Below are 23,139 nucleotides of genomic sequence, written 5' to 3' on the forward strand. Positions count from 1 at the left end.
AAACAGCTCACGCCAGCCAGGGGTGTCCCCAGGGTTGTCTGTCCAGTGTATGCTCAGCCTCACACTGCTCACGGGAACAATGAAAATATTGAGAGATTCTGGCCTCTGGCTGGGCTGTGGGAGCAGCCCTTCATCCCTCACAAGTGTGTGTCCTTGAGGGCAAGGCCTGGGTCTTGGTCACTCTAGGCCCCACCGAGTTTCTCAAAAAGAAAAGAAATTAAAAAAAAAAAAAAAAAAAAAAGCCCGAATTACGGTCCAGCTCCACCCTGCACTTCCGTGGGAACCTTGGATATCCTGACCTCTCTGAGCGTCAGTTGCCTCAACTGTCACAGGGAGTCATGACCCTGTCCTGGCCACCTCCCAGGGCAGGCGTCCATCACACACGTGCAATTGCTTGGCGCAGGACAGTACAATTTCCTCACTGGAAAGCAAGGGGTCCCAGTGGGCTCTTAGGAAACGCACCCAAGACCTTTGAAATGCAGGGAGGATGAGGGCGGAGACCTTGCCAACCTCACCCTGGACTCCCTCCCCTACCCCGCCCGGTCTCGTCCTTCCCGTCCCCCCTCCCCCCTCCCCCATCCAAACTGCCCCGCCCAGTCCCGCTCCCCACCCACCCCTAGCCAGGACCGTCTCCGCAGAGCCCCGCCGGGACCAGGTGTCCCAGGCTCGCCAAGATGCAGCCGGGGCTCTGGCTCCTCCTGGCCACGCAGCTGGCAGGTAAGACCGGGAGATTTGTGGGGCGCCCGGGGCTGGAGCAGGTGGTGTCCCCGGGACCGGGAAGAGCCTGAGCTGTAGAGTTTACAAAGGCTGTCCTGGCAGAATGCAGAAGCCGGGGCTGGGGGCGCACTCGGGAGGCGGCATAGCAGGTACAGTGCCTAAGGGTGGCGAAGAAATTCATCCCCAGAGCTCATTACCCCAGGGGCCCCTGGAGCCCCGGGATTGAGGCTAGCTCTGCCCAAAAGCCGGGAGGGGAAGGAGGGCAGGAGTCAAGAAGGAAGAAAAGAGGGGAAGGAAGTGCAGAGTAAAAGGAAAAATGCCCTTGTCTAGGGTTCCCTCCCAGGGGTGTGCCCCCAGGAAGGTTCCAGAGGCTCAGTTCTGGCTTTGGTATTCTGCACTTCACCCAGGGTTCTGTAGACACATTTTTAGTACTTCCGGGAAAGTATTCGGAGGACAATCTGCCAAACACCAGGCTATTGCCAGATCCCAGACCGCTATGGCAGAGTACTTCCTCGGGGTTCCCTGTTTCCACCCCCACCCCCCACCCCAACTGTCCCTGGGTTGTGTGTGCTGTGGAGCTTGGCTCCAATGGGAGCCCTGCTGGAGCTAGAATGTAGCAGGCAGTCTCCGCTGTCCCTCTCATAAGCCCAGCCAGACTGCCTTTTGGAAGAGGCCCCTCCACGCACCAAACTGCCCACTGACTTGTGGTTGATTGCTCTCTTACCCAAAAGCCCAAAGCTGGCCACCCTGCCAGAGGTGACAAGACCTGCCAGCCCCCTACTCTGACCCATGAGCTCAGCCATATCTCAAGCAGAAGTTAGTTGGGGCCATTCAAAACTAGTAGTTAATGCTGATCGTTTTAGAAACAGCAGGCCCGACTGAGAAGGGGGTCACTGGAAGAGAGTCAGATGAATCAAATGAGACCGCATAGGTAGCAAGGCCTGGCTCTGTGTCTGGCACATAGATAGAGCTTGACATTCAGTCTCCAGGGACATAAGAGAGAGACCAGGGTATACTGCAGCCAGGAAGTCTGCATGTCAGGACACAGCAGGGGTAACATACACAAAAAACCCAGGGTCCTTTTGGGCCCCTTTACCCCTTTAGGAGTCACTTCTGGGCTTTCTTGGAAGAACTTCAGGAGTCTGTGTATTTGTAGACCCACTGTGTACACGCAACGACATGACAGTGATCCAGGAGAGGATCACAGGTCTCCTTGATTCGGGGAGTGGCTCAAAGTTCCGGTTCTGGGGTCCCAGACCTGGGTTTGAATCTGGATCCACCACATACAGGCTGTGTGGCCTTGAGCACGTCCTTCACTTTCCTGAGCCTCTGTTTCCTCATGAGTATGGGTATAAAACAGGATCTGGTGAGGATTAAGCAAGATAATGCATGCACCATGCTGGGCACAGTTCAGTGAATATTGGCATCGTCGATTCTTATTATCTTCCCCAAGATGTCAGTGACCCCAAACAATGAAGACCCTCTACTCTGCTGAAAAGGCAGTATGGTGTTTGGGGAGAAAAGAGAAGGGCCAGCAGGCACTTGGGCCCCAAGTACCATTTCATTCTTCCTTTTTTTTTTTTTTTTCTTAATGTTTATTTATTTTTGAGAGAGAGAGAGAGGCAGAGAGGGAGGGAGAGACAGAGAATCCCAAGCAGGTTCCACACTGTCAGCACAAAGCCTGATGCAGGACTCAAACTCAAAAACTGTGAGATCATGACCTGAGCCAAAATCAAGAATCAGATGTTTAACCAACTGAGCCACCAGGCACCCCTACCATTTCATTCTTGATACAAGCAGAAGCTCAGAGTGGCCTGTGAGTAGAGTCAAAAAGTTCAAGTTCACGGCCCATTCTGGAACCATGAAGTCTGAGACACAAACATCAGCAGGATTGTGCCTTTAGGCCACTACCTCATAAGCCAGCTCCCCTAGGACACATATATACACACACATTCTCTCTCTGGCCTCCTCTGCCCACCCAAGTCTATGTCCTTTTGTGCCTCGCTGTTCCTGGGTCTCTGCCTGGGTCTGTGGGGTCTCTCTCTGCCCCACAGCTAAAATGGAAGGCTTGCCAGGTCAGATTCAGTTTGTTGGACTTGGCTGCGAAGGACCCATTAAAATCTTTCCTAAGATTTCATCTGCTGCCAGTAATAACCTCTGATGTATGAGACACGTAGAAAATGATTTACCCGTGTGCACTGCTTTAGAGTTTACAGTGTGTTTTCGTAAATGCTCTAACCCTCGCAGGCAAGCAGGACAATGACCCCAAGCTGCCCTCCTTTTAAAGGATAGAGACAGGCTCCTTGACTTCCTGCAGTCCCACCACTGGTATGAGGCAGAAGCTGGGTTGAAGGCCGGGTCTCTGAGTTCCAGTCTAGTTCGTTCTCCATGAGCAATCCCCTGCTTGTCGGTGCTTCCCATCTTGAGACTAAAATGAAATCCAAGTGCTGCTTCTGGGGTATCTGTCCTTCCCCTCGAGAATGGGGATCCAGGAACCCATCACTTGCTGGGCTGAGGAGTGATAGGCTATAGTTGCACCAATAGCAACAGTGAGTTCCTCTTGCTGTTGTCATCACTGTCCAGAAAGGGTGGTTGGCCAGACCAGCCCTGTGCTCTGCCTCTGATTCTGGGTTCCCCTGGGCTACCTGAGTCTCCTACACCTGCTTGGAGCCTGTTGAAGGTCTGTACATAGAGTGGCGGCAAGGCAAGGTGAAAGGCTTTGACTTCAGACTTTGAATCTTTGAGTTTGAATCCCAGATCACTTACTGGCTATTGATGGGACTTGGAACAAGTAACGTCATGCCTCAGCTTCCTCGTCTGTGTAATGGGGATAAAAATCCCCAAATGAGTTTGAGATTGGGTTAAGATAATTTATGCAAAGAGCCAGGCTTATAGACATGCAATCAAGAAATGGCAGCTCTCTCCCCATCCCCTTTGTAAAGCTGGACATAGGAAACACCTGCCTTGCAGATGGTCTCCTGAGTCCAGGAGCCACTAGCTGCACTGAGTACAGCCCCTGGACCCCGCAACTGGGCAGGTTCTTCCACAGCTTTCCTTCAGTGCTTGACTCAGTGTGACTCCCAGGACCCGCAACAGTGGCTGGAAAAATGTGCTGATGGTGTCTGCTCCTTCCGCTTCTCGTAGCTCTCCGTGGCAGCTCCGTACTCCAGCAGGCTCCTGGGTCCGTAATGGTTCAGACCAATGGAATGGTGATAATGTCCTGCGAAGCCAAAACCTCGCCCACTAGCACGCGCATCTACTGGCTGAGACATCGCCAGGCTCCAAGCCCGGACAGTCACTACGAGTGCCTGGCCTACTGGGATCCCATAAAAGGGATTGTGTATGGACAGGAAGTGGAGCCAGAGAAGCTAACTGTGTTTCCAGACGCGACCCGGTCCATTCTCAATCTCACAAGTGTGAAGCCTGCAGACAGTGGCATCTACTTCTGCATGACCGTTGGGTCGCCCGAGCTGACCTTCGGGAAGGGAACTCGGCTGAGTGTGGGTAAGAAAGTACCTCAGTGCTGCCAATGAGTATGAAGCACCTACTATGTTCTGGGTGCATGGCAGACACTAGAGCTGCCCCCGCTCTCAGCGAGCCCCACTCTGCAGGAGGCGGGGGGTGGTGGTGCCAGCCATGAGCCATAGAGCTACAGCTCGTAGGAACAGACCTAGCCAGGGCCAAGCACATGCAAGTGTTTTATGTAGTCATTTCACTTCATGCTGCCATCTACCTGGGGAGGTAGGGAACTGAGTCCTGTTCCAGATGGGATGCTTAGAAGCATTGCTACTTCTTCTGGGGACAAGGCAGTGCTGTCCTTTGGCCGCCACATCGGGCCTACCTGAGGCTATGCCTAGATTGGCCTCAGTCCCCAGACCTGACCGTCGTCTCAGAAATTCCCACCAAGTGTGCATCCCAGGAAAGAAAGTCCTCATTGCCTGGACATACCCAGTGAAAGCATTTCTAGGGCCAGTGGAGGGGCAGATGCCCTCACATTCTGAACAGGGGCCTATGGCTCAAACCCACACCCGGAGTTACAGGGAGTAAGGAGACTGGCGCCCAGGCCTAGCTGCACATGCTGCTGCATATTCACTGTGTGCCTTTGCACCAGTCCCTCTGCTCCCTGGCCTCAGTTTTCCCATCCGTATCATGGGGCTGCTGCTGGCCTCCACGACCCACTCCCTGCCAGCCACCCTGAGAAGCTGTAGTTCTGTGAGTTGAATCAGCATGCCCAATAGAAATAGAAAGCCACAGATAAAATGTAAAAATTTCGAATACCACGTTTAACAAAGGAAAAAGAAATGAGTGGAATTAGTTTACATACTATATTTTTAACCCAGTGTACCCACAGTATCATCATTTTAACTTATAATCAATATAAAAATTATCACTGGAATGTTTTACATTCCCTTTCCATACTAAATGTTCGATGTGTTTTTAACATTTCACGCATACAGCACACTTCGAGTCAGACTGGCCGGTAGCCAAGGCGACAGGTGGCTGCAGTATTGGAGAGTGAGGATTAAGCTGTGAGAGGTGTGAAGGAGTCGTGGCAGAAATTCTCAAAAGGCCTGGTCTGGCTTTAGCCCCCTCCCCAGGTTAGCCCACGGCCGTCCTCCTATTGTCCTGCTTCCCACTCACCTGGGTTCTTCTCAGGCTGGGGGCACCGAGAATGCCAAGTCCCCCCCAACACCATCCCCCCCCCAGGAATTAGGTCACTCAGCATGGGAAGGTGCAGGGACAGCTAGGACAGCAGCACAATTAGGAAGACAAAGACCAGAGTGAGGTTGCTCTCCCATCTCTCCAGCTTTGGGTCTTCAGTCAGAAGGTAGGGGTTGGGGGATGAGATCTCTGGGACAAGAAGCTGAGGCATTCTCAGCAGGGAGTTGACTGATTCCTGTATTGAACACTGGGTTTTTGGGGGTGTGGGGTTTGGGTGTGGTTTATTGTTTTTGTCTCTATAAGCTCCGCATTTTCCCACTCGTTAGATTTGGGGGTCTGAGAAAGATAGATGATGAAATAAGTAAAACTGGTTTCTAGAAGTTTCCCCCTCCACCTCCACCACCGCTCACCCACTCCTGGCTTTGATATTTCCAAACCCCTCATGCTGACCCTCCCCAAAGCATGTGCTTGCAACTGCGACATCTCCCCAGAGTCAGGGTATCAAGAGCCAGGCCCCACCCCTCCTGCGGAAGACAGTGCATACTGAAAGGGGAAGCTCGGGCAGTAAGGAAAGTATTGGGGTGGGGGGTAAACGGCCTTTTGGGGGCTAATCACACTGTGGGTTCAAAAGGCCTGTCCCGCTCAACAAGGAGAGAAGCGGGTAGATTTGAATGGGGAGCTGGGGGAGTCAGGAGGAATCAAGGGGACCCAGCTCTGGGCAAGAAGAAATTAAAATGGAACAAGCCTTCCCACAAACCCCTCATCGAACCCCGACCACTGAGCCCAGCCAAGACCCTGAGGTCCTATAGAGCTGTCTCCCTTGCAGGCTTCCCACCGACCAGCCGAGAGACATCTGTGCCTCTTCGTGTACAAAGTAAAGGGAGTGGACACCTCCAGGGCCGTAAGGAGTAAAGGGGAAAGCCATGCTGGGTCACCCTGAGCAGAGCGCCAGGCTCCCGCATGCTCTGGGAGCACCATGGCCAGTGTCCTTTTTTCCTTTTATGCTAGTTTCCCTCCGCATTCCCACGGCCAAGGCCCTTGACCCGACGGGTCTTTTTGTCGAAAAGCATGTGCACCTGACGTGGTGTGGCTTAGTGAGAGCCTAGAATCAGGGTCTCTTGGCTCAGATCCCGGCTGTGCTGTTTAGGGTTTCTTGAACTTCAGACAAGCTCGTTCCATTCTCTGCGCCTAGGCTTCCTCGGGGATTAGATGGAGATACTCGTTCCCATCGCCAAAGTGGTTGGGTTGAATACGCTTAAGCTGAGCTGCTTAGTTCTGCCGCTAGCACATGGCGGGACTTAGCAAGGGTTCATTCTTGGTGGTTGGTTCTTCCCAGAAACCTCACGAAGCAGGCAGAGCGTGTCATCTCTGCTTCTCAGAGGAGACTCAGGTCGGCGAGGGTCCAAAGTGTCCACTCTTTATGTGGAAGATGCCAGCCCTGAAGTGACCATTTTGTTGGCTGCCCCTCCCTGTCCTCCCGATGCTAGAGTTTAAACTGATGGTGTTATCTTCCCTCTCCTCCTATTTTGCAGAGGATCATTTTTGTGAAATGTCTTTGCTTAACCCACAGAGACCAGGGCTGGGTTCAACAGCACCCAGTGCTCACCACCCTGTCCCTAGCATCTCAGAACCTCAGGTGTCTCCCTTCACTCTGTGTGCCTGTCCCACTGCCCTGCCCCGTCACGTCAGCATGTGACACTGGCGTAGAACGAAAGAGAGGAGTGACCCATCCACGAGTCAGGAGACGGAGTTGGGGTGGTCCAGGCAGGCGCTTGGCATCATGGGGCCTCGGGGCTGGCGCCTTACATCACTGGTGTTCGTCTTTGAAAGTAAAGGTTGAGACTAGAGGTCCTTCCAGCTCTGATAGTATATGACTTGTAAAGACACTTGAGAAGAAAAGAAAATCCCCATATATGCAACCTGCATGGTATCGTATGTGTGTTAAAGGGCACCCTCCTTTCTGTGAGCCTCCTCCACCCGGTTAGGGATTGGCAGGTTGGCTGAGGGGCTGGTCTCGTCGAGCACCTGGGGGCTCCAGCTTCTGCTCAGGGTCTTTGGCCAGGGGGAGCCATCTCTACTGCACCATTTGCTGGGCATGCTGTCCCCTTTAATCCTCACGACAACCCCAAGAAAGAACTGGGAGTCATCTTTATTTCAGCAGATGGGAAAACTGAGGCACCGAAAAGTGATAGGACTTGCCCCAAGTCACTCAGTGGTTAATCAGGGCATCTGGGGCTCTCTTCACGTCCATGTGGGTCCAGAGCCCCTCTCTTCCCCAGACACCAAAGTGACCCGCTGCCTCGACTCTCAGATAGGTCTGAGAGTTGGGGAAGCACATAGAAAACTCGATTACTCTATCACCTTGGAGCCCTGCAGCAGCCCAGGGAACAGTCATAAGGGCTTTCATATCTACATGGAAGACATGAGGCTTTAACTTTTGTCTGCAAGTCCACCTACTGATTACCTGGCTAAGACATGTGTCTTGCTTGCTTTCTGTAGTTGATGTCCTTCCCACCACTGCCCAGCCCACCAAGAAGCCCACCCCCAGGAAGAAAATGTGTCGGCCCCCAAGCCCAGTGACCCAGAAGGGTGAGTTCTCCCATTCTCCTGGACCCTCAGAAACAGAGCAGGAAGTTTTCCTTCTTCCCTTCCCTTCCCTTCCCTTCCCTTCCCTTCCCTTCCCTTCCCATGTGTGGACTCTAGCCTGTTTCTCTGGCCCCACCCAATCTGGGGTCAGAAGGGAAGCTGAGTGTGACCACAGTGCTGCCCTCCAACAGCTCACAGTCTGATGAGGAACACGCTTGAAAATTGCCCTAGAGCAAAACTTAATGGAGGATATGTCCACCCCAAAACTTGCACACCAGTGTTCCTTGCAGCATTATTCATAATCGCCAAAAAAGTAGAAACAACTGGTAAATAGATTAACCAAATGTGGACTGTCCATACAATGGAATATTATTTGACCATAATAAACAGTGAAATACTGATACAGGCTACAACATGATGAACTTTGAAAATATTACACAGTAAAACAACAGACACAAAACCATGTATTATGTGATCCCATTGATAAGAAACGTCCACAATGTGACATTTCATAGAGACAGAAAGTAGATTAGTGGTTGCCTAAGACTGGGGAGTTGGGAAGGTATGGAGGAGATTGCTAAAATGGGTATAGGATTTTTGGTGGGGGAGGGGAGATGAAAATGTTCTAAAATTAGATCGTGGTGCTTGATGGGTGCACAATTCTGTGAATATACCGAAGACCATTAAATTATACACTTGGAGCAGGTGAACTTTGTACGTAAAGTATATCTCAGTAAGACTGTTTACAAACAAAAATAACCAACCCATGAGACCAGAACTTTAAAGTTCTTCAGTTTTAATACCTAACAGAGGGCCTAACACACAGTATGTGCTAATATCTTTTTGCTAATGAGTGAACTAACTTGCTTCTCTGTGCTATGAACACCAGACACAGCAGCTGGAGAACACACACACACACACACACACACACACACATGCACGTGCACTTTCCTTGAACCATTAGCCCAAACGTGCAAATGTGTTTCTGGAAAAATACTGACCTCTGCTCCCCAAAAGATACTGGTGACAAACAGAAAGTGTCATGTGCTCCCACCCATGGAACAAATGACAAGCTGCCCCACTAGGGCTGCCTCGTGCTGCTGGGTTGGCTTTGTCTTAAATGTATAAAGTAACAGAGCTCAGGGACAGGCATCTAATGGGATTGGGAGAGTGGGAACGGGAAGCTACCCCATGAGGTCCCAGTAAAAAAAAAAATCGGAACCCAAATGCAGAAGGGCAAAGTCTTGGTGAACATAAAGGTACAGATAGATTGACCTCATTTTGTAAAGTATCTATACCCCACAACTTCGCCTAAAGGATTTTAGGCAAGTTACAACAACAATAATAACAATAACAAAAGAGCACAAAAGGCAAATACAACAGGTCCATTACGTTGAAGGTGCCAAAATCGGGTCTGTGCTGTGACTCTAGAGAAACGGCAAAACCAGCTGAACCAAAGGCAATACTCCAAATAACATGGCACACAAACCCTGCCCCCCACAGTGATAGAAAGAAACAACCCCAAGCTCCCGGCTTCAAAGCCTTCATCTCAGTGTTAAATTCTAGAAAAAGTCTGCTCTGTTCATCCTTCTGTAAGGCCTGCTGAACAACAGTGAACTCAGTAGAGCAACACTTTTGTAAGAGATGTGGACAAAGGTCTTTGAGATTCTTGCATCATTCCTTATGTCGACCCCCAGTAAGATCCCAGGGCAAGAATGCAAATCCAACATTAGTAGGTTATTAAGAATAACCAGGTTGTGTGTGAAAGTGGCCAAGTGGGGATTGGTGGGGGGGGAGAAGTAGAGGTTGCATTGGGGGTGGGGGCCATGAGACAGGGTACCTTAGGGGTAAGTCAGCCAGGTTGAGGTCTGACTCTGCCTACCACTGCCTATACTGTGTGACCTTGGTCAAGTGATTCAGCCTCTCTGAACCTGTTTCCTCATGTGTAAACTAGGGGTGTTTACCTGGCTAAAGGGAAGGCATGATTAAATAGATGCTATATGCAAAGCACTTACCTTGGGGGACACCCAGATAGATCTCAAAACTTGTCATCATGAATGAAACCACATGGCCACCCTGGGGAAGGACGTGCTCCCTAAGGCTTAGGGTTGTCCCTTGAGATGATTCTGAGACAATTTCTAAATTGCTGTGTCAGGAACGACGTAGTGACTTTCAGACTTCAGCAGACTCCGAAACCCATGCAAGGCAAGGAAGGCCAGGCCAGGTCATACAAGTGACCAATATATGAAAATAGACTGAAGTTGACAAACACCATTTTTCACCCACTAGACTGGCCAAAAACTAAACACTCTGATAATACCAAGGGTCGGCAAGGTGCACAGTTGGTGGTTAGGAATGAAAACCAGTGCGGCCTTTTTGGAAGGCATTTCACAGTGTCTGTTACAACATTAAATGGACATAGTCTATGGTTTGGAAGTTTCTGTTTTCAATATCTGCCTCAGGCAGGCTCCCACATTAGGAAAAATGTACCAGGACGTTCTTTGCACAGTTATTTATAAAAGTAAAACATAGGAAATAAACGAAAAGCCCACTGATGACTAAATAATCCATGCTATGTCCATACTTCGAATGTTACTCTACTAGAAAAAGGAGTGTGCTGATATATTTAAAGAAAGAATGGTTTGCAAAACAGTTTGTACAATATAAGCCACTGTATGTTGTAAAACAAAAACAAAAACAAAACTGTAGGGATGCCTGCGTGGCTCAGTTGGTTGAGTGTCCGACTTTGGCTCAGGTCATGATCTCACAGTTCATGGGTTCGAACCCTACATCAGGCTCACTGCTATCAGCCTGTCAATGCAAAGCCCTGCTTTGGATCCTCCGTCCCCCTTGCTCGCTGCCCCTCCCCCACTTATGCACGCTCTGTCTCTCTCTCTCAAAAAATAAATTTAAACAAAACATTTTTAAAAAACCTGTATGTGTCTGCATAAATACAAAGAGAAAGGTACCACGTTAACCATGGCATTTATTTCTGTGAAGGAGCTAGCATGCCAAGGAACACTCTAACCATATACTTGAATCTTTTACAATGAAAATATATTCAGCTATTTCTTGTGAAATTAAAATAATTTTTTAAAAATAAATAGTAAAAATCTCATTACCAGGCATGAAAATTATCTATTTCCTTTAGAACATAAGTAGCTCCTGCGTTTAATTAATTTTTAAAATGATGATGTGGGACATAAAATTTTTTTATTTTATTATTTTATTTTTTAATTTTTATTTTTTGACAGAGAGAGAGCACACAAGCAGGGTAAAGGGGCAGAGGGAGAGGGAGAGAGAGAATCTTAAGCAGGCTCCACCCTCTCCGTGTGGAGCCTGACGCTGGGTGGGGTGGGAGGGGCAGGCTCCATCCCACGACCCTGGGATCATGACCTGAGCTGACATCGCGCGTCAGATACTTAACTGACTGAGCCACCAGGGCACCCCTGGACGTAAAATGTTCTGTGTAAAATTATCTCAACGTGTTCGAAGTGCCTAGAAAAAACGACGAGAGAAAAATGTGCAGCAGTGGTATTCTCTGGGAGGTGGGGCTTCCAGTTGATCAGTTGATTTTTCCCTCTGTAATTTATCTGCATGTCTCAAATGTTTGATACGTGTGTCTTTCCCAGGCCCATCCTGTGGCCTCCTCACCCTCGGCCTGTTGGTGGCTGGAGTCCTTGTTCTGCTGGTGTCCTTGGGTGTGGCCATCCACCTATACCGTAAGTTGTGGCCTCTTGGGCCACGATGGCAACTCCTTTTGCCATTGGAGGTGTCCCTGAGGTCCTTCCTCTTCTAGGGAAGCAGGACAGATGGCATTTTGGTGGAAGTTTATACCCACCTTCCCATCTGGTAGTTCCAGAGGTGCTTCTTGGCCCGAGGCCATTCTGCAGAGGTCAGAGACCACCCTGTCTCTGGAGTCAGACAAACCTGGGTTTGAATCCAACTCCACTATTCTTGGATCTAGTGACCCTGGGCACATGCCCTGGCCTCTCTGAGCCTCAACTGCCCCACCCAGGAGTAACAATATTATGTACCTCCCAGGGTTGCTGTTTGTAAAGCCCTTTCCAAGGTGCCTGGCATGAGATAAGCGGGAACTCCCATGAGCACTCGGGACAGAAACAGTACACAGAAGACATTGCAGTGGGGTTGGGTCATGTTCCCAGAAACTTGAACTCCTCCTTCTCTGTGAGGCTGCAGGGAAATTCAGAGGTGACTGCCTCTCTCAGCCCCTCTGGAGACGAGATCATCTGCTCTGGGCTCCCAGGGTTCATAAGAAAGAGGGGAGTTATATGGGAGGCCCTCACAACTGCCCAAGAGCCCAGGGCTCTCCTTCTGGTCCTTCTGCTCACCTATGCCACCTCAAGCAAGGTACTGACCCTCTCTGGGCTTCTATAAAATGGGAGAGGGTGAGACCCTCTCCACAAAGAAATGTGTCATGCGCACATTTTTGCATAAAATCGCCATCCACAAAGGGATCCATTTGCCCCCATTGGAAGAACCCCATTAAAGGTCAGTGGTCTGCAAATTTTTTTGTTCAAGGATCTCATTAGTAAAAACATTTTTAAATTATGAACCCCAACTGCATGTAGATCTTATTAGTAAAAACTTTTTAAATTACAAACTTGAACTGCGATTAGGTGTATTTATGTCATATATTACTTATGTTACGAAATGTGCTTCAGAAATGAAAAGGAATGAAGGATGTAAACATGTCTGTTTACAGACATGTAAACAGACATGCTCAGACTTCCTTCCTACATCCCGTTGGGAGACCTTGTGCATTTCCCGCACGCACACGCTTTAGCTTAAGTCCACCGACCACCTGTCTGTACACCTCTCATTCCTGGCCTGCTGCAAAGGGCAGACTGGCATGTTTAAGAGCACATAGACTGGAGTAGATTAACTGAGTTTGAATTCTGGTCTTACTGCTTACTAGCTGCGTGACTTTGGGCAAGTCATTCCATAACACGTGTGTTCTGTGCCTCTGTTTCCCCATATACGAAGCAGAGATAGTAAGAGCAGTACTCAACTCATAGGCTTGCTGCGAGCTTTAAGGGAGTTAAACCACATAAAGCTGGAGCACAGCCTGGCACCAGGGAAGTGGTCTGAGGTGCTGGCTGCCCCTCTGGTCTCCTTCCTCGCTCTCTGGGGCTCGGTGTCAGCGACCCACAGCCCAAGCCAACCGATGTTCTTGTTTGCTTCTTCCAGGCCTGAAGAGGAGAGCCCGGCTTCGCCTCCTGAAACAGTAAGTGCTTGGGGCCTCAGAAGAGTGCCCATGACGCGGCCCTGGGTGTGGTCCTGGCTTCCTCAGCCCCTGCTGCTGCAACCTCCACCCACAGGGGGCCAAAGCCAGACGCAGCCTTCAAAAAAATCTCAGACTGTATAAATAGATGGAGCGATAGAGTTCAGGAAGAGAGAGCATCTAACAAACAAAACTACTCGTAGTCGTTTAAGTCAAATTTCAAGCACTGAAAGATTTAGCTTAGCTCTCCCCATGTTCACAGTCAACTCTTGCAAGCATCGGATACGGTAGGATACCCCAAACTCTTTTCATTTGACTTGGTCCTTCATGACATAGGAGGGTTACCTTTATAGACCAGTTGAAAGACTTGCTCAAAGCATTTGGGATGGTAAACGGCAGAACTGGATTCGAAGACCATTCATTCCCTGCTTCCTTCCCTGCCGGTATTGGGCTGCCTGGGTCCCATCTTCTACCCTAGACCCCACCCGGGTCCCAGGGGTTGGCAAATCAAAAGGTTGAGTCACATATACAGGGGGGCTAAAAGGCACTCGCTCTTCAGGTCTACTGAGCTGTGTAAACACGGGCAGAAGCCCAGAGGCCCTGAGGGGCCAGGGGCTACTCCCAACCCCAGGGACTTCGGGACCTCAGCTGGGCCGTGGGCAGCGTTCTTGGATTACTTTTTCTTCCTCAAAATGCTGCTTCGCATCTACCTATCTCATTAATGACAAGCCCCTCTATATAGAGGTGTTCGGAAAAAAAGAAAGCCCATCGTGCCTCTAGATTAAAGAGGGCAACAGGGCCTTTGGCTTAAGAGCTCTGGCTCCAGCATGAGGGTTTGAATCCTGCCTGCCACTCACCAACCATGTGACTGTAGGCAAGTCACTTCACCGCTCTGAGCCTCTGATTCCTCATGTAAAATGGGATAACAGTCCCAAACTCATGGCTGTTGTGAGGACTTACTGGGTTAAAACCCATAAAGTGCTCAGCCCCTGGTCCTGTGGAGTCAAAGCACAAACTCATGTTCCTTACAAAAGTCAACTCTATGAGCCAAAAAAACAAGGAACAAAGTGTATCTGTAAATACTTGAAAATGTAATCTCCATATAAACTCTATATAGTATTCTCTACCTTATTAAATACATTATATTTGTAGCTATAGTTGCTTGACTATAGACAGTCCCTTAAACATGCCTGCTGTATTTTATTGGCAATTTTCAATCATTTTGATTGTGCACAATTTACACAATTTTAGGTGCTGGATTTAGAAATTACCTCCTAAGAGACAATAACCTGAGTGTATTTGTCTGAGCCTAGATCTTCAGAATGTTCCATTCAACATCTTCCCCATGGTGACCCCATTGGGGGGGGGTCCCCATTAGGGTACTGCCCCACCAACTCCTTCATTTTAACTTGTTCCCAAGTGATCTGATGACAGTTTTAGGGGAGCTGGATATAGTGTCTCATGCTTTGACAAACCCAGGGGTTCTGAGGACCCACCGTGATGGGGAAGGAGCTGGGGGTTGGTCATGGGGGACCGTGAGGCCCCTCAACCCTCTGCTGTCATCGGCTGCCTGTACTTAGGCTCACCTGTGAGACATCATTTGAACAAAAGGGTTTGTGGCTACAAAAAAGTTCGGAAACCACCTCGAACCTCGAGTTTTGCTGCCATGATGCAGGTGTGGACAAAAGAGTCCATGGGCCTCACAGATCAGCTGTTCCAAACTCAAGTTGTGATTTGGGGAGGACGTTCCCCAGCCTATAACTGACCCTGGAAAATCTGCCCATCAGCAACCAACTTCTTCTGGCCCCTCAGTGTGCATTTGTCAATAGCTTATCTAAGAAGGTACTGCAGGAAGTAACACTATTCAAAGCTAGAGTTCTTTGGGCTTTTTTTTTTTTTTGAGCTTCTTCATTTTTTTTTTTTTAATGACTAAGATGGGCCCTGAAAACATACTAGTGGAAAACTCCCGGCCCCCGGGCTCCTTACTGGGAGTGGAGCCCTGCATCCCCGCATGGCATTTGTCTCTGTTACAGGAAATTCGTATCATTTCCCTGAATGTAAGTGGTTTCTTGACTTGCTATTGTTTTCAGGTTTTATAAATGAGCAGAGAATATGCTTTTGGTGTCCTGCTACAAAAATATGTTGGTCAATAATGAGCGAGATCTGGAAAAATGAGAGAGAAGGGACATGCTCAACTCCCTCAATTGTGGCAATTTCACTGACCTGCTGAAGTTGCCTGCTTTTAACTACTGCAAGTTCTTTCTGTGGGCCTCACGCATGGGAGAAACTTGTTAGTTGGTCATCGCGAATCACGAATCACGGAGAGAAGGCTTCAGAGCCCCGGAGCACTTCCTGCAACTTCCTGCAAATGAGTAAGAAATGCCGCCACGACACCACTCCCCAGCTCCCGTACTCACCCTGGGCTGGGACCCTTGTGTTGGCCGTCCGGCCGCCTTCTCGCAAGTTGCTTTGCCCTGATAGGGCAGTGACATGGAGTCCTGAGTCTCTCATGGGATGGTGCTGGGATGGCTCCTCCTTGGTCTTCCCAGGCAGGGGTCACCGTCCTCACTGAGAGCCACAGAGACCACACCCAGCTTGGAACCGTGCTTTCTGTGAAGGGCTGACTCAGTCGGTTCAGTCTCCAGGGACCTCCTGTGGAGCAGGAACTTGTGGTGTGGGAGCCGGAGTTCACTTAATCTCCCATTAGGAAGTTCCTCCACTTTCACTTCTGCCCTCCCATGGCTTGTATATTTCTTCTCTCACTGTTCTTTTTATGAAAATGTCTTGGTTGTAAAAATAAAACCCTGAATAAAAGATGCGAACGGCTCCCGTGATGTAAAAGCACAAAGCCCATCTGTTCGGCAAAGATGTTAATGCTCAGCTAAAACAGACGTAACAAAGATAAAATGTGCCTGTCCTCATCTGCCCCCACAACATGCTGTAGTCTGCACTGTAGGCATTGAGAGAGTCTCAGAGGCATCGAGAGAGTCTCAGAGGTTGGGAAGCACCCAGAGCCAGGCGGCAGGGGCCCCGGGGGCCGACTCTTCTGGCCACTCCAAGCCATCTTCACTAGCACCTGCTCAGTTGTACAGAGTGTACAGAGTGGAACCCCCAGACTCCTAGCCACAGGCTGGTGACCTTATAGTAAAAAGAAGGTGGGGGGAGCCTGTGTGGCTCAGTCGGTTGAGCATTAGACTCTTGATTTGGGCTCAGGTCATGATCCCAGGGACCTGGGATCAAGCCCTGCATTAGGCTCTGAGCTGAGTGTGGAACCTGCTTGGGATTCTCTCTCTCCTTCTCCTTCTGCCCCTCCCCTGCTCATGTTTTCTCTTTCTCTCAAAAAAAAAACCAAAAAAAAAAAAAAAACTAGAAGAGTCTCTGTCCTCATGTCCTTCCTTCCTTCCTTTTTTTTTTTTTTTTTTTTTTAAACTGTTTCTCAGCTTTGACGGGGAAAGAAAAGGCAAGAAGAGGCTGAGTTGGATGAGGGAGTTGAGATGAAGGTCTTGTGCCTTCCGTAAAAGCCCAGGGATCTTATCTTGACTCCCCACTCTGGGCCTTAGCAGCATGAGAGCTATGGAGCCAAAAACGAATGCGGCCTAAGGCTGCGTTCACTGAAGCACCATGCGCAGGCCACAGGAGAATAGAGCCCCAGCTGCTTTTCCTGCCAGCTGGGAGGTGCAACTGTGGAAGGGAGATGGGGAACCAGGCTCTGCCCAGAGGCCTCTGGCAGCCACAGAAAGCAGGAAAGGAAAGATGGCTCGAGGGGAGGGGGCCGCGTGGCCCTCTCGCAGCATCAGGGATGCCGCCTGTGGAGCGAAGGCCACAGAACTAGGTGTGGGTGGGAGTTAGAAGGGTGTCCATGCAGAAGGCGCTTGAGAGAAGCGAACACTCCCTGCCCATCAGCTCTGAGGACAACGGGACAGGCTGCCTCCCAGGGCCCAGGGGAGGGGGGCAGGGCCAGGGTAGCCTGGGCCAGACTCCTCCAGGGTTCACATTGAAGGTGGGCTTCTTGCTCTAAGACATCCCATTTAATACGCGACCAAAGCCCAGATATGCAGCCTACCGTCCCTGCAGGCTCACACCCAGTCCGCAGCGGAAGTCAGAACAGGCCTCAAGTCCCTCTTGTCCCACTCCAGGCTCTGCTAACTAACAGCATCTCCCCATTGCCGCCTTTGCAGTTGTGCTTAGTTGTTTGCAAATTCACAGGGGGTGAGGTTGGGGGACCAAGGGTGAAGGGGGGTGCACCTCCGTCTGTTTTCTGTGCGGCAGACACCTGCTACAGCTTGGTCCGCCCAGAGAGCTGGAGCAGGCTTGGCTGCCAGCCGCAGGGGCAGGGGCTGTGGTGAAGAGGTCTGCACCCAGCACCTGACTTTTGTTTTGAAGAAGGCACCGAGCATTTACTACTTTGGGGAAGGCCATTACAGCAAAAGTATTTACCAAAAAATGTTTTTAACCTGGCTGTCTTTTGACTGGCAACAATTCCATCTCTAGGCATCATCTTAAAAAAAAACACGTCTCAAAGCTACATGTACAAAGAAATACACGTCAAAAAAATTTTTTTGTAGTCCTGCTTGTTAGTCCCAAATTGGAAACAATCCAAATGTCCATCAGGAAAAGTGAATTAGGGGGCACTTGGGTGGCTCAGTGAATTAAGTATATGGCTCTTGACTTCAGCCCAGGTCATGATCTCACGGTTCATGAGTTGGAGCCCCACGTCTAGGTCCACACTCGCAGTGAGGTGCCTGCTCGGGACTCTCTCTCCGTCTCCCTCTCCCTCTGCCCCTCCCCCGCTTACACACGTGCTCTCTCGCTCCTGCTCTCTGTCTTTGTTTCTCAAAAATAAATAAACAAGAGAAAAAGAAAAAGAAAAAGCCAGTTAGATCAATTGTGATACAAGAGACTCCCTGCAGCTGTTAAGGAATGAACTGGATTCACACATGCTAGGATCAAACGGCCACGGCTTCAGCATATATTTTAACAACATCTGTATTGATTATCCTCGTTTTATTTTATTTTTTTTAATGTTTTTATTACTTTATTTTTTGAGCGAGAGAGGGTGGAGAGGGGCAGAGAGAGGGAGACAGAGGATGCGAGGCAGGCTCCGCGTTGACAGCACAGAGCCCGATGCGTGGGTCAAACCTACAAACCACAAGATCATGACCTGATCTGAAGTCAGCGCTTAACCAACTGAGCCACTCAGGCACCCCTATCCTTGTTTTAAGCGCCACATGTGGCCACTGTTAAAATTCAAGCACAGATAAGAACAGGCAAAGCAGATATATGTTAAAGTCAGGATATGTTTACCGTGGTTGCAGGGGTGATCAGTAGGAGAGAGTATGAGGTTTGGGGGTTGGCATGTTCTGCTTTTCCATCTGGGAGCTGCTCTTACGGGTGTGGTCAGTTTGTGGAAAGTCACTGAGCTATACACGTATGATATGCCAACCCTTCATATATACATATGGAAATAGACAATAGATTATACTTAAAGAGATATTTTAAATACTTAAGCACAGAGCACTGCAAAAATGTGTTAACATTGGTATTTGAAAGTTTCTTGTTCTCACAGATGTTTCCTGTGTGTACTTTTTTAAACAAAAAATTGAAACCTTATAAAATGTAATATGTAACACATAAGATGTAGAATATAAAAAAATCGAATCTTATTATTCTGCAAATTTGATTTTTTTCCCTCTAATATATATATCAATGCTTCTAGACATATTTGTATATGCATAGAAAAAGCTCTGGAATGATGTACTCCAAGCCGTTAATGATAGTTACTCTGAAGAATTTCTACTTCTGCACTGTACATTTCTGTGTTGTGTAAATTTTTATAACAATCATGTATTAATTTTATAATTGGGGGTAAAATGGTTTGGGGAAAAAACAGCCTCTTTTTAAAAAGAGACTCCAATCATCGTGTTATTTTTTGTTAATGTTTATTTATTTCTGAGAGACAGAGCACGAGAGGGGGAGGGGCAGAGAGAGAGGGAGACACAGAATCCGAAGCAGGCTCCAGGCTCTGAGCTGTCAGCACAGAGCCCGACTTGGGGCTTGAACTCACAAACCACGAGATCATAACCTGAGCTGAAGTCGGTCGCTCAACTGACTGAGCCACCCAGGTACCCTGTCCAATCATTGTATTATTAAAAAATTGGAGGGACACCTGGGTGGCTCACTTGGTTAAGTGCCTGACTTCGGCTCAGGTCATGACCTTTTGGTTCATGGGTTGGAGCCCCACATCGGGCTCTCTGCTGACAGCTCAGTGCTTTGGATTTTGTGTATTCCTCTCTCTCTACCCCTCCACTGCTCTCTCTCTCTCTCTCTCAAAAGTAAATAAATATTTAAAAAAATTTTTTTTAATTGGAATCCGCTTAAATATCCATCAATGAGAGATTTGTTCATAAATGAGAGTGTTTAAAAATCCGTGCAATGGGAATCATGTGACGCATGTGGGGGCTGCAGGACAGCGGGGCCTGAGCCTACCAGTTGTGCCAACTTGGACAAGCCCTGTAACTTCCGTGAGCCTCAGTTCCCTCCTTTGCAATGGGAGCCACGATAGTGTCGGTCTGTCTTGCTGTGAGGCTGGCAGATGGCAGGGTCTGGGAACCGTGGTGGTTCCTTGGCCAGCCTTCCTCTCAGTGGGAAGCAAGGGTAGAGAATTCTGGGCGCCCAGGCTGCAGGTGTGGCACCCAGCAGCACAAGTTCAAAGGATGGAGGGGGCTCCTATGCCACCCCCTCCCTTTCATCCTTCCTCATCCCCACCCTGGCCCCCCTCGTCTCGCGTCTCTACCTGTAGGAAGTGGGCAACTTGTTTTCACAAAGTGATCCCCAGCCCTGTGTGGGCTGCAACGTTGATCCGAATCTACCACCCAGTCAAAGGGAAAGAGAGAAAGAGCCCTGTCTTCAGAGGCCTTTCCAGGTGTGGAGGACGAAAGAGATTTCCTCCATCACTTCTTGGGAAACCTCCTCAGATGCGTCACTGACTCTCCTCGGTGACCGTGAGTCATTGGTTCCTGGAGTCCTCCGGGCTACATAACTTGGTGCTTCAGTCCAAACAGAAGGAAGCCGTATCCCCCGACACCGCCTCGGTTTGGGATTCACAGACAGACAGACAGCTGGCCCGTGTGATTCTCGTCGTGCTGAACACGGAAGTGCTGAAAAAGGAATTTATTCCTGCACAGTGTCGTTGACTCTCCTGCATCTTGTTTTCTCGCGTTCATGTACTGACCTTTATGAGCAAGTCCCCATCTTTAGCTTAGCTTGGGCTTCTGAATTTGAACAGAAAAGTCTACGTGTATTTTCATGTATTTTCAACCACAGACCATCGCCTGTCCTGTCCCCCGTGGACAAGGCTAATCGCCTGCCTCCTGTCTGCCGTTCGTGCTCCCCTTCCTCAGGTTCTTGGTGCCAGTTCAAATGCATTTATTTGGGGCACCTTCTGTGTGCCCGGCTGGCCCTGTGCTGGGACTATGGGCCCAGGACAGATGCAGCCTGGCCCCCGATCCCTCCCTACTGGCCAGTCCCTGATCTCCTGGGGACACCAAGGCCTGTGGGAGCCTGTCCTGCCATCTGCACACTCAAGTCCGCATTCCCGAGCCCCGAAGCCAGAATCAATATGAATAAATGAGCGAGGGAGGAAGGGCTCCCACAAGCGGGCCCCGCTCCTCGCTTGCTGAGCTAGGAACACAGTTCGCCTGAGGCACCCCCTCAGCCCTCTGCTGCCGGCTCCCCAACCCAGCCTGTCGGGGCTCCCCAAGGCTGTGAGAACTTGATTTATCCCCACTTCTCAGTGTTTGCTCTGCCAGGTACGGTCGACAAACCGCTTGAAGAACACGAGCTCAATGAACTGGCGCTGAATTGAGCACCTTGAGTGTCCTTGGCACTAACCATGCGTTCAACACACACACTGTCCCCAGCCCCACGGGCTCACACCGTCCTGGGGAACCCAGACACAGGTCCGGCACTTGTGTGACTCCAAGAGTGAGTGTCCGGGGCGAGTGAACAGGTCAATACCCAGATGATGTAAACACAAGCCTGAAGGCATGAATTGCCACCTCACAAAAGAGCGTAAGGCCTTTCACAGTAGATTTTGTGGAGGTCTCTGCGGTTGGGTGGGGGCAAAGCTAAGAGGGAAGATTTGAAGTGTTGGTGGGGAGGCAGAGGCCCATCTTCCCCAACACACCCCTCCCCAGCACCCCTTCAGCATCCTGTGGGCCAAAAGCTGGCTGCTTGGCTAGACCTGCTGTCTGGGTAGGACCAGGCCAGGTAAAAGGGAGGCCGTGACTCCTGTCCCTCTACCCTCACTCCACCCCAGGCCTTTGTGGAAGCCCTTTCCTGGACCACGCTCTGAGCCCATCTGGCCAGAAACTCAGCATCCCATCTCTCATGGCCCATCTTGAGGTGTGGGCGTTAAAGGAGGAGAGAAGGAAGGCTCACCGGGGCTCAGATGGGAGCCGAGCTTGCCCAATGGGTCTCTACAACTACAGAGCTTATCCATGAAAGAGCGATAATACTATTGGGATCTAGTCTACTTCACTTCGGAGGGAATGAGCTCCTGCGTGTGGCGGGCAAGGTGGGGGCAGGGATGTTAGCCTCGTAAACTATTCCTGATTACTGTGCCATACAGGGCCTTTCAGTGGACAGCTGTCCCACAGTGGAGCCTGGGCAGACCCTGCCGAGGTTAACTCAAAACCTCCCTGCCCTCTTCCCTGCCCTGCATTTAGTATCCAAACTAAATTAAGACCTTTGAGTGTGTCTGCACGTTTAAGAGAGGATGGTTGAGTCACATGGTCTCATTTCTCCTGCCATAACCTTTACACCAAACTTTCACCTTCAGAGAATGAGGGGTGATTCGGTCAAGGTTAAGAATACACATTGGGGCGCCTGGGTGGCTCAGTCGGTTAAGCGGCCGACTTCGGCTCAGGTCATGATCTCGCGGTCCGTGGGTTCGAGCCCCGCGTTGGGCTCTGTGCTGACCACTCAGAGCCTGGAGCCTGTTTCGGATTCTGTGTCTCCCTCTCTCTGACCCACCCCCGTTCATGCTCTGTCTCTCTCTGTCTCAAAAATAAATAAACGTTAAAAAAATAAATAAATAAAATAAAATAAAATAAAAAAGAATACACTTTCCAGGAAAATGAAAATCTGTCAGGTACCTACACGTGTCACTGGTTGGGTGAAAATGTAGAAGAGTGATACCACGCACTGCCGGAGAGGACGTGGGCGAGGGCACTCACAAGGGTTGCTGATGGTATCGTGACACACGATAGTCTTTTGGAAAAACAGTTTGCCAATATCTAGTAAGACCTAATATAAATCACGTACTCTAACTCAGCAATCCAGGGAATATGCCCCTATAAAGTAAAAACATTATTGCAAAAGAATAAACATACAAAGATGATTCTTTCAACTTCATTTGGGCAAAATAAAAGCTGGAAACAACCCCAAGTTCATCAACAGGGAATGACTAAATAAGTTGTGGCCTATACACCCCCTGAAATATCATGTAGCCATCAGAAGAATGACTCAAGAGAATGATTTGGTGAGATTACCAGAAATCCTTAGGTAGGAAAAGCTGGAGGAAGGGAAGAATTTACAATATGATCCTGTTTTGGTCCAGCAAGTAAGCACCTGTGGTAAACCATTTACATGTCTAGGGCTGAGAGCCAGACGGGTGTCCCTGTAGAAGGACACCCACCCGACCACCAATCCTGGGCATGAGCCCTAAAAAGCAAACATTCCCCAGGAAAAGGAATGAGTCTCGCTGAAGTAATGAGAAATTGAAACAAAACAACTCTTCCTCTTATTTCTTATTAATTAACTTGACTGTTAAAATGCAATTTTATAATATAGTGGAAAGCACAAGAATCAATATTTTTATTCATTCTTGCACTCCCCAATTTCAAAAATAATTTGGGGCAGGTTACAAA

At 49.4% G+C, this 23,139-nt stretch overlaps 1 protein-coding gene across 1 annotated transcript; it reads left to right on the forward strand.

The window, feature by feature from the left end:
* The first annotated feature begins 599 nt into the window (after nucleotides 1-599).
* Nucleotides 600-16,028, forward strand: CD8B (CD8 subunit beta). The gene is made up of 6 exons (XM_086700638.1): nucleotides 600-717; nucleotides 3,862-4,221; nucleotides 7,879-7,968; nucleotides 11,598-11,687; nucleotides 13,177-13,213; nucleotides 15,301-16,028. Exons 1-6 carry the CDS (start codon nucleotides 675-677, stop codon nucleotides 15,311-15,313), a joined length of 633 nt encoding a protein of 210 aa, XP_086556764.1. The 5' UTR covers nucleotides 600-674; the 3' UTR covers nucleotides 15,314-16,028.
* The last annotated feature ends 7,111 nt before the right edge of the window (nucleotides 16,029-23,139 follow it).

This window comes from Puma concolor, chromosome A3 (genome assembly GCF_028749965.1).
Source record: "Puma concolor isolate L17-30 chromosome A3, mPumCon1.1.hap2, whole genome shotgun sequence".
Lineage (NCBI taxonomy): Eukaryota > Metazoa > Chordata > Mammalia > Carnivora > Felidae > Puma > Puma concolor.